General features: G+C 47.2%; 4 protein-coding genes across 4 annotated transcripts; 2 read left to right on the forward strand and 2 right to left on the reverse strand.

Annotated features, from left to right (window-relative positions):
• Positions 1–161: 161 nt before the first annotated feature.
• SETTUDRAFT_25646 (uncharacterized protein) lies at positions 162–1,597 on the reverse strand (the record flags this gene model as incomplete). Its single annotated transcript, XM_008023652.1, has 3 exons — positions 162–790; positions 856–1,470; positions 1,525–1,597. The coding sequence occupies 3 exons, from the start codon at positions 1,595–1,597 to the stop codon at positions 162–164; spliced, it is 1,317 nt and encodes a 438-aa protein (XP_008021843.1).
• Positions 1,598–2,127: 530 nt separating this feature from the next.
• SETTUDRAFT_146150 (uncharacterized protein) lies at positions 2,128–3,495 on the forward strand (the record flags this gene model as incomplete). The annotated part of the gene is made up of 5 exons (XM_008024047.1): positions 2,128–2,136; positions 2,228–2,411; positions 2,461–3,129; positions 3,179–3,313; positions 3,368–3,495. Exons 2-5 carry the CDS (start codon positions 2,321–2,323, stop codon positions 3,493–3,495), a joined length of 1,023 nt encoding a protein of 340 aa, XP_008022238.1. The 5' UTR covers positions 2,128–2,136; positions 2,228–2,320.
• Positions 3,496–4,079: 584 nt separating this feature from the next.
• On the forward strand, positions 4,080–6,153 carry SETTUDRAFT_25648 (uncharacterized protein; the record flags this gene model as incomplete). The annotated part of the gene is made up of 6 exons (XM_008023653.1): positions 4,080–4,173; positions 4,221–4,756; positions 4,837–5,403; positions 5,462–5,584; positions 5,632–5,711; positions 5,769–6,153. 6 exons carry the CDS (start codon positions 4,080–4,082, stop codon positions 6,151–6,153), a joined length of 1,785 nt encoding a protein of 594 aa, XP_008021844.1.
• Positions 6,154–6,744: 591 nt separating this feature from the next.
• On the reverse strand, positions 6,745–8,589 carry SETTUDRAFT_37020 (uncharacterized protein; the record flags this gene model as incomplete). The annotated part of the gene is made up of 3 exons (XM_008023706.1): positions 6,745–7,887; positions 7,943–8,418; positions 8,484–8,589. 3 exons carry the CDS (start codon positions 8,587–8,589, stop codon positions 6,745–6,747), a joined length of 1,725 nt encoding a protein of 574 aa, XP_008021897.1.
• Positions 8,590–10,382: the final 1,793 nt, after the last annotated feature.

The following is a 10,382-nucleotide window of genomic DNA, read 5'->3' on the forward strand; positions in this document are numbered from 1 at the left end:
CTCGGAAGGGTCATGAGTGTTGTGTAAATCAAATCCCTTGGTTGAATGGTGGTATGCTTAGTTACACGCTACATTACACCTGGAATACGATGCGTACCGCACAACAAGATGTCAAATGTGAACGAACATCAGAGAGATGTCTTCATAAACTCGTATCTACTCTACACTCCAACAGATCCAGCCTTCTTGATCGCTTCATCCCCCACCTCTTCCGCATGCTTCTGCGCATCATGCAGGAATATCCAGTCTTCCCTCGGAAACTGGATAAGCGTCGGATCTTTCTTCACCTCTTCCCAATCCGTTTTATGCCACCTATCTCTCGTTGTCTCTCCCGTTTTCTGCACCGCCTTCACACGCTCATATCGCACATCTTGGTACGCTCTTAGCGCAGCCTTCACATTTTCTTTGCCCGCTTTCCTCAGGAGTACTGCAATCGTAACAGCGTCTTCCAACGCTTGCGTCGCGCCTTGTGCACTCGTCGGTAAGAACGGATGCGCGGCGTCTCCTAAGAGACAGATGCGACCATGTCCTGGCGCAGAGCCATAGCCAGAGACCCAGTTGGGCAAGGGGTCTCGGTACACGAGCTTCCAATCCACCAGTTTCTCTTCTGGTGTCTTTGAAACGATTTTCCAGCACATGGGGTCCCAGCCTTCGAGGACGGTGCGCACGTCGTTGAGGTAGCCAGGGAATGACCACGACTCGTCTATGTCGTGGGAGTCGCGGTGCGTGAGGACCCAGCAACAGTCACTGCCGTTTTTTATGGTGCTGAACAGGAAGTGAACGTCTGGGCCTGGTCTTGGATTAGATGACGCAAAAGATTTTGTGCATAGACTGATTGGGGGAGGGACGACGTACCGATCCAGCCGTTGAATGTATCACCATTGTCGCAGAAATGCTTTGTTTCCGGATCGGCAATCATGTCTTTGTTGGGGAACCACGCTCTCCAAACTGCATATCCGCTGCTTTTTGGCCTGTCTTCATATCCAAGCACCAGTGTTCTGGCTTTGCTTCTCACGCCATCGCTTGCGACTACGACGTCACCAGTCACCTTGGTACCGTCCTCAAGAACAATACCTGCTTCGTTGTCGTTCTCCCAGTACTGCTCGACTCTATGGCCCAGATTGATTTCGACACCAATTTCCCGGGCGTAGTCAAAGACAATCTCGTGCAGCTCGCCCCTATGCCCGTTGAAGTTGGGTGCTGTCTCGTCGCGCGGCGGGGTCTTTTGGTTGAGTACTATTTCCCCAGTATCCCACTTGTGGATGTTGAAGCCATAATTTGTCAAGTCGATGGATACCTTGCGCATCTCACGCGCAATGCGACCGCCGCTCCAGCGTGCGAAGATACGGCCAGCGTTAGGCCCAGATGTGATTATGTCGCCGAGTATCTTGAGCTCCGGAAAGGATTCGTAGATAACGGGTGTGTGACCATGTCGAATGCATTCGATTGCCGTGGAGAGACCACCGAACCCTGATCGACTTCATTAGAAAGCGGCGTTGCTGCGAGTTTGTCCTAGCAACTTACCTGCGCCAATGATTATGACCTTTATGCCTGTCCTTGGAGCTGCGTCATTGCCATTTATCTCTAGGGAAGACATCTCGGGTAGTTTGGTTTCGTCTATCTTTGCACGAAGCGGCATACGTAATGACGGGAAAATCTCACACCCACGATGCAAGAGTTACACAACACGTAGATTAATCAACAGAAAGTACACGAATGCAAGAAAGACAAAATTCCAGGCCATTTTTCTGAGCCTCGGCAGCGTGGGGCAAACGTTACCCTCCATCTCCTGAATGGCTATCAGCCCACGCGTCAAGTTGTTGCCTCCATCCAGGCGATATGCATCCGATGATCTTAGTGCGCATATGTGTACTGCAGGTTCGCTCACGGCATATTGATTCCGTGGCAAAAAGCCTAAAAAAGGGTTTGGTCACGCTAATGAAAGTGTGGATAAGAATATAGACAGGGGTGATTGCGGTGGTTGGAGATCACAGCATGCCCGCGCCCCACATCTTCACTGGTTCCCCGCAGTCTTACTTACCCCGCAAGCATCATTCATTCTGCAGTTGGCCTAATTCCGTTTGATTCGTGTTTTCGCATTAGAGCGAAATAAACTAAGCTGTTGTAGGCGAGACTGTAAGTGAAGTGATAAGGGCGAAGGAGTTTTCGCTAGGGAAGCTTGGTTGCGTAGGAAAGGTGCGGGACAGTGCTGACTTCATACTTACAGACCAGGTGTCAGCAGAGAAACATACTGTCGATATTGTATCTTCTAAAGTGCCAATAGTTATCCAGTAGCTCTAGCACTTAAGCGATAATCATTATGGCGACTTTGACACATCCGGAATGGAATCAAGAAACTGGAGGGTTGGAGGTTGCAAAAGCGTTTGCTGACAAGATTCGTGGAAAGAATGGTACTTTTCCCTAACAGTGCATTCGAAGCTTTGACTGAATCATACATAGTGCTCATTACCGGCGTATCTCCCGAAAGTATTGGTTCTGCAATCGCCCTTGCCATTGCTTCTCAAGCACCCGCCCTCTTGATACTCGCCTCGCGCACCGAATCTAAGCTCGAGGAAGTACGCAAGACGATTCAAGATGCCTACCCTGAAGTCGTGACCAAGATCGTGATCCTAGACTTGATGTCCCAAGACTCCGTGAGAACAGCTGCGACAAGCATCTCACAGTTGACGGATCGTTTGGACCTCATGATCAATAACGCGGCCTTGATGACCCAGAACCGCGAGACCTCCAAGGAAGGCATCGAAGGCCAGTTTGCTATCTGCCATATTGGCCACTTTCTGCTCACCAACCTTCTCTTGCCCCAGCTGCTGAAGTCCGCTGCATCGTCTACTCTAGGAGCAACACGCGTTGTCAATCTCACATCACTTGGCCACCGTCTGAGTCCTGTACGCTTCTCAGACTACAATCTAGAGAAAAGCAACGATGAGGTGCCAGAAGAGGAGCGACACCCGCCACTGCCTTCCATATTTGCCCAGGCTGTTGGATCCACCAAATACAATGGTATGATAGCATATGGGCAGGCGAAAACTGCAAACATTTTGTTCTCTGTGGGTATAAATGAGAAGCTTGGGAGCAAGGGAGTTAGAAGTTATGCTGTTCACCCCGGATGTAAGTGTTCTGGCCATGAAATATCCGAACCTCGTATTGAGATTTGCAGCAATATGGACTGGCCTCGGTCGCAATCTGGATCAAAAGGCCATAGATGCAATTGGAAAGACAAGTGCTTTTTGGAAGAACCATGATCAAGGTGCTGCAACCGTATTGGTCGCAGCGCTGGATCCAGCTTTGGACGGTGCGTAGAGTCTTGACGTGTTTTAAAGAGGCGCTAGATGCTAACTTCAACCAGATCCAAAAGGTATCTTGCTCCACGACTGCCAAATGTGCGACGCAATGCCGTTTGCCACTAATGTAAAATTTGCCGAAAAGTTGTGGACTTTGAGCGAGAAGCTTGTGCGAACAAATTTCAAATTATGATTTTACAGCGGGATCTGCTTTAAGCAGGTGTTATTCTCATGCCATGGCATAGATAGTGGCTCTCAAGTTCTTTAAGTACTTCAGGGGTTTTGTCGAATGTGAAGTGATGTTTTTATTTTTCGTTTCATAGAACTCGCATACCTTACTGTTGACTCCAAACCTGACAAGGACTTTTACTGTATTCAAGCTAACATTACAGTCGCTAGAGTGCTGAAGTTTGTTGTATACATCTGTCGAAATTTATAACGTCACGCTTCGGTGCGTATCTTCAATAAGTATGTCATAGTAGGCAATCCTCATCCTAAAATTTGAAGATGCGTTGCGCACTTGGAAAGTATTCTTGCTTCTTTCTTGGAGACGTCCGGCTTCCTTTGTTTACTATCCCAAGAGCTCTTTGTCAATATCATCAGGTTTGGGGAGTTTGAAAGGAGCTACTATCTGCATTGTGTTGTTGCCCTTTGTCTGATAGCATGATATCTTTTGCGAACGCTGTACACAAGACTACTTTCGTTCATCTTCGCATAATTCCAAATACATGCTCTTGCCCAAGTGACTAGTAGAAAGAATACACTTGAGTTAACGCCATGGTCAAGGGCCCACCTTACTCCGATGGATTACCATACCTCAAGCGCTCGTTTGAAAGATGGTGTTCTACCAATCGTCCTGCATGGACGCCAAGTTAGTGTCATTTTCAAATCAACAAGATCATAGCTTACTCCCGACAGGTGAAATCAAATGGACTGCTATAACGTTATGGCACGGCGTGCCCGAAATTCAAACCGAGTATCGACGCAAGGTTGGAAAGAAGTTTACATATCCAATGTATAGACCAGATCTAGTTCCTGCAAACCCATGGAGCGAACAAGATGCGCAATCTGCAAAAACAAACGGGAGCTTACCATTGTTACATGGTGTGATACCTTCTCCGCCGCCGATACCCCCTGGTTTTGGACCTATTGCGCCTATACAGGCACCAGCACCGGTAATTCAGGGAAGACCCAGAAACGCATTTCCTTTTGACTTTTGGCCATCTAAGCCTTGGGATACCGAACCGTCCGACGATGCATCGCTCGCTGCGGGAATCTCGGCACGCCCAATATCGAAAGGGATGGATCATCAGGCGTTGTGGCAGTCTACTCATCCTTTCATGTGGCCTCCTCAAGATCAGAAGGATTGGAGAAACGGTCGGTTTCTTGAAGCAGGAGGCCACGGTTTCACTCAACTGTGGTACCAGGTTGACGAGACGAACAGTATCATTCAAGTGAGTTTTTGTAGAATATCTTCTATTCTTGATGAAGACACCTAATACAAATTTGTGGATCTAGCTGACGCACATACCAGAGAATGGTGGTAAAAGAATCGCGACCGCAGCCGCGTTATTGGCGTGATCCTGTCCAATGGCGCGACCAAAAGCCACGTGAAATCTACATGCATCAATTAATCGATGGCAATCGCGAAGCAGGCAGCGGGACCAATCATGAAAATCTCATTGAACATTACGGGTACCGACTGATGATGGAACAGCGCCGCTACCGCGTCTTCCTCAACTATTACGAAGGAGGAGACCTCGAGCAAGCACTTCGAGATCACAGCAAAGCGACAATTTGTAGACTTGAGAGATTGGGTCCAGACGAGCCTGTTCCTTCGGGTTGGGAATGGGACGACACCCACTTGTGCTATCGAGAAAACGGAGAGCTACCCGAAATCATCAGCGAGAGGCTGATATGGAAGATAATTAGCGATATTGTGACAGGGTGCCAGATCCTTCATTACGGGCAGCCTAGCCAGAACGGTGTACAAGTGCTGAAGCCCGAATGGAAGCCGATCACCCACTGTGATCTAAAGCTGGACAATATTTTCATTCTGCCACCGGAGAAAGAACCAAGATTTGGGGAAGATGAATCAGAGGTTAGTGAAGCCCTTTGCCATGAGTTGGTACAAGAAACACCACATTAACGACTACCAGTTTCCTACCTTTGTCATCGGAGATCTAGGCAACGCCTTCACAGCCATGGAACACACGGACCCCCTATCCAGTGAAAACCCCCATGAATACGTCATGAGAATCCGGTTCGAGAGGCTACCTCCCGTAAGTAAAATAGTTTTGCTTTTGCTCACTCCGCTGATTCGTCGCAGGAACTGCAATTCCTCATGATGGGCGATGCAGAAAGACCCGGTCCAGTCCCTATCGCGGAAAAGTCAGATGTGTGGCTAATGTAAGTCTCTCAATTCTCACTCAATCTTTTCCTAAATACTAAGAATACATCGAAAAGCGGTTCTATACTGTATTACCTCCTTTCCAACCTTACCAGGAACGGGCAAGGTCCGTGCCGCTTTGTACCCAACACGGAGTTCGATTACGACTTCTTCGCTGGAAGAAATGGCGATCTAGGCCCCACGCATGACGGTGCTTTGAATCCTTTCCAGCCAAGAGAATGCTTCCAGACTTTTCATCGATACTCGCCGGAGCTGCAACAGCTGGCGGCGAGTTGTTTGACGTGGAAGCCGCATGAGCGCCCGTCGTTGCTGGAGATGAGAACAATGATTGATAGTTTCTTGGCATCTCGTCCAGATGTGGCAGCGGATAGAAGAATCAGGCCGTTAGTAGTTGAGAGAGAAAAGGTGTTCGCAGTTGGGCAGTACTTCCAAAAGCAGTAATGTTAAAGTGTTAGTAGAGGGAACAAACCGTTCAGAATTATGAAGGGTCGCAAAGTCCGGTCCCTTGTTGCAAACATCATTCTAGTAGAACGGGCTTGCGTAAGGTATCTTTTTTTGTTCCACTCTGGTATTGAGAGACTCGTTTTGAAGACTAATTTTTATGCGAGCGAACACTTGCGAAGCCGAGCAGCAGACGGATTGGAATGATCCATACCATGCTTGTGTCGAAAATAAGTAAGATTCATAACTTAAATTATTCACCTCACATTTCGCAACCATTTACATATGTCAATGATTTTGATTTACTGAAGCTATGGATTTCGCAGCACGGTAAAGGATAGAAGACAGCATTCAGATGCTATACCTCGCCCCTTACGCACCATCAAGAGGCATTGATCTCCCCTACGTGAATTTGACTATTATATCTCCCAATGACATAAAACTGAATTATACGCTATGCCTAACACTAAAGATCTTTTCACCATTCCTAAGCCCATTATGTGTTGCAAAATTATCGCCTAGTGATTCTCCAATACCCATCTTGCCTGACATGTGCATCCAAATGGTAAATCTTACAATTCTGCTAATCTTCTATGGCACATTTGCTGGGAAAGGCGCCCCAATCGCGAAGACATCGTCTCTTCTCACATCAAGGATACCCATATCCCGATCATCTCGAACCTCAGGATGCGCATCCAGATGCTCTCGTATCTCCTGTCTTATTTTGGCCAAACTCGGTCGATCATCTGGGTTCCAGTTCAAACACCTGGCGCACAGGTTGCGAAGCGCGGGCGAGTATCTCAGCAGCGTCGCACAGTTTTTCTCATAGAAAATGTCAGTACCGTCATCCTTGCCCACTCTCCCTATATCAAATGCATCGCTGATGTAAACCAGCCAGTTCCCATAAGCGCATTTTGGACCGTCAACCGAGCCCCCCAACCCGTTCGTCAGCAGCCAGAAAAAGACTGCGCCTATCTGCCAGACGTCTGTTCTTTCGCCCAGGGGTCGTGGATTTATTTTTTGGACTTTTTCGAAAGTTTCGGGTGCGTATCTCCCGTCGAATTGGCTGTCTTGAAATACATACTCGTCGGGATTATCAGGAGGCGCCCGCAGTCCAGGTGCAATTCCATCCGCGTCTCTCCTTTCGTGAACAAAGAAGCCTATGCCGTAATCCGAAAGAACGAATGTTGGGAACTCTCCGTATTTCTCGGGAGGTTGTATGAATATGTTATCAGGCTTGATATCGCAGTGTGTGACTCTGTGCGTCCCTTCAGGTGCGACCTCCGAGTCAACTTGGCCAAAGTGTAAGATCTGACACGCAGCAGCCAGTGAGTCTACAATTTCACATATCAGACGTTCAGGTAATACTTGGGGTAAAAGGTCATCCTTTCTGTAACAAAGAAAGTCGAAGTCCCAATTCCATTCTTCCGGTGCAGGGTGTTGCCTTTTCTGTGGTCGTGTGTAACGGTCTTCCAATTCCGGACTGGGAAGATTGCGCAATGCCGCACTGAGATCCCCGCCTTCATAGTAGTTAAGGTAGATGCGGTATCTACGTTGGCGCATCATCAATCGATACCCATAATGTTGAGCGAGATTTCTATGGCCGCCAGTCGTGTTGTCACGGTGCTCATCAACAACTTGATGAATTCGTATTTCTCGCGGTACTTGATCCCGCCACAGAATTGGATCGCGCCAGTGGCCTCTCTTCAATTTTGCTTCCTTGATGACAAATCTCTGTCGAGACATGAATCAGTATATTTTAGTGCATCCAAGGAAGAGACTGACTCACTCGTTCGATCGTATTTGTCGCGCTCACTTGACACCATAGTCCCGCACAACCATAGGCTCCATTTCCAAGCCATTTTGCTCCACGCATATTTGCTTCATCTCGGACCGGCCACTGATGGGGCAGAGCTTGAAGCCAAACGTTGGGATTATTCCCAATTTCTTCAAGCTTCATGGCCTCCGTTCCATCACTGGGATCGGGATCCCAAGGCTCTCGAGGCCAGAAATCATAGGGATAATGATTCCTTGGTCGTGGTGGAGGTAATGGGGGAGCAGCTGGCATTGATGGTATTTGGTTCCCGGCTGCATCGCGTCGCAGTGATAGTACCCGGTTTGCTTTGGCATCAGCTACATCTTGTGGGCTGTATGGATGTGATGGTATTATATCGCGACCTGGCGGTAGACCTGGTAGAGTCTTTCTGTTTTTACGTGCTGTATAATAATTGCGAGTGTCCTGGTCACCAAACCATATCGTTTCTACTGTATCACGTAATTGTACTCCAACATATTAGTGTTGAAGTGGTTTCGATTGCGCCAATACATACTAGGTGTCCAGTGCGGTCTATGAGCATCTTTGAAATCTTGGGCGTCATGTTTAAAGTACGGCTTGGCTGCTTTCCAAGGAGGTCGGCGTGGGTCTCTAGGCGACATGGTCTTGCTAAACAGCTAGGTTCTCACAGAATAATTGGGTTCGAACTTCCATGTAGTATTATGGACTTCTAAATCTTCCAAATCTCGTTTGTCATTGTTCATTGTTCGACCATACTTGAACAAAGAGAGCCGGAAGCGGCCAATTGCCATACCTCTTTAATGCCAGTCATAATTTGAATGGGAGTAAAGGAACAAAGCGTATGTTCTTTGAGGGTCTTATACTTTTACTAAACAATGTGCACTCTCAACACGCTCGTCTAGATCTCGAGTGTAGGTCTTACACTCTTCGAATGGAACATACCCTCCAGTTCCAGTCCATTCGTTCAAGCCAATTGCATTTCATTCTTTGTAGCCCATTTTTCCTGTCGTGTGCCACGAATAATCCCATTTTGAGAATTACTCATTTCGAAGAAGCCCCGAGTGACTCTTCCCATGCAATGTACCGCACCACTTGCGTTGCCATATTCAAATGCGCGCTCTCCTGAATTTCGGTCATAAAATGTATTCTAAATCTCTAAATATGTCTCCTCCAATTGATTTGCTAGTCGCAACCGAGTATCCATGGTGAGGTACCATGATTACAGGAATGCATGCGCCCATAGCCGTTCCGACACCTCGCTTCAAGGCTACAGGAAAGGGTTGCTCCCTGGAACATGTAGAGACTATCTAGTTAAGACTAGTTTCTTCGCGTTTGATGGATAAATTAAACCCATAAAGTGTTTACGGAGGACGCTGGTTGTAGACCCAAATGGAAGGCCGGCTACAAAAAGTTTAATTTAGGATTTTGGGACCCTCGTCACTTCTAAGAAGAAAAGGATATCCCTAATACCTATTTCTAATTCTTGGAAGAAAAGACTTTAGATTTATTAGCTGTGTTGTTAGCTTTCTATAAATTTGGTTGTATTTTTTTCTAGAAATTAAGACGGTACCAAGCTTAGAAGCCATCAGGTTCACTATTGACATCCCAGCGACCGGCCTGCACAATTATGCGCGAATATTTTGAAAGACCCAGAGCACTGTCGCTGGTATTGGCCGTGATTTCTCTATATTCAAATGCCATGGAGATGTTGCTGGCGGGAAGGGAATAAAAAGCCATCAGTCATATATAGCCTCGTGACCAATACAATGAATGTCTCAAAGAACTAATCTAATACACATATAGTAAATCACATTGCAATTTTTATGTATATTCTTTATCTCCAGAAGAGATACTAGGCAAATTGGCGGAATTGAAGCTATTGGTTTAGAAGATTATGTGCGGAGTTTGTGTTGAGACGCCCAAGGCGTAATCCTAAGCCCCCAGACAAGTTGCGACGCCCACTATCCTTCAAAATAGTCGGCAAAGAATGATCACAGCGCGAGAGTACTGATTGCATCTACGGCTGAGTAAATTTGATCGGTCATCAACTCCTTTTCTCCATTCCCTCGGCCTCATCTCGGGGACTTCGCCGTGAATCGGGCAAACTATTTCATTGACAGCCAGCTGAATACAGGGTTTCACACCCTTGACCTTGTATCATATTGAGATGAATATGATAATGTGTCTGCTTATAGGGCAGCTGACCTCGTGCTGCATTTTCACCGACCGAGCAGCCACAGATAACCGAGAATGTCAGCACCAACTTCGAGTTTTCTGGAAACCGCTAGAAAAGCACGCTATCTAGGAGAACCGACCATTTTGTTCGCTCAACTTCGAGTTTTCTGGAAACCGCTAGGAAAGCACGCTATCTAGGAGAACCGACCACGAGGAATCGACTAACAGCACTTTTAACACCTGCAGCTAAGGCGCTAGC

Source organism: Exserohilum turcica (genome assembly GCF_000359705.1).
Source record: "Exserohilum turcica Et28A unplaced genomic scaffold SETTUscaffold_11, whole genome shotgun sequence".
Taxonomy (NCBI): domain Eukaryota; kingdom Fungi; phylum Ascomycota; class Dothideomycetes; order Pleosporales; family Pleosporaceae; genus Exserohilum; species Exserohilum turcicum.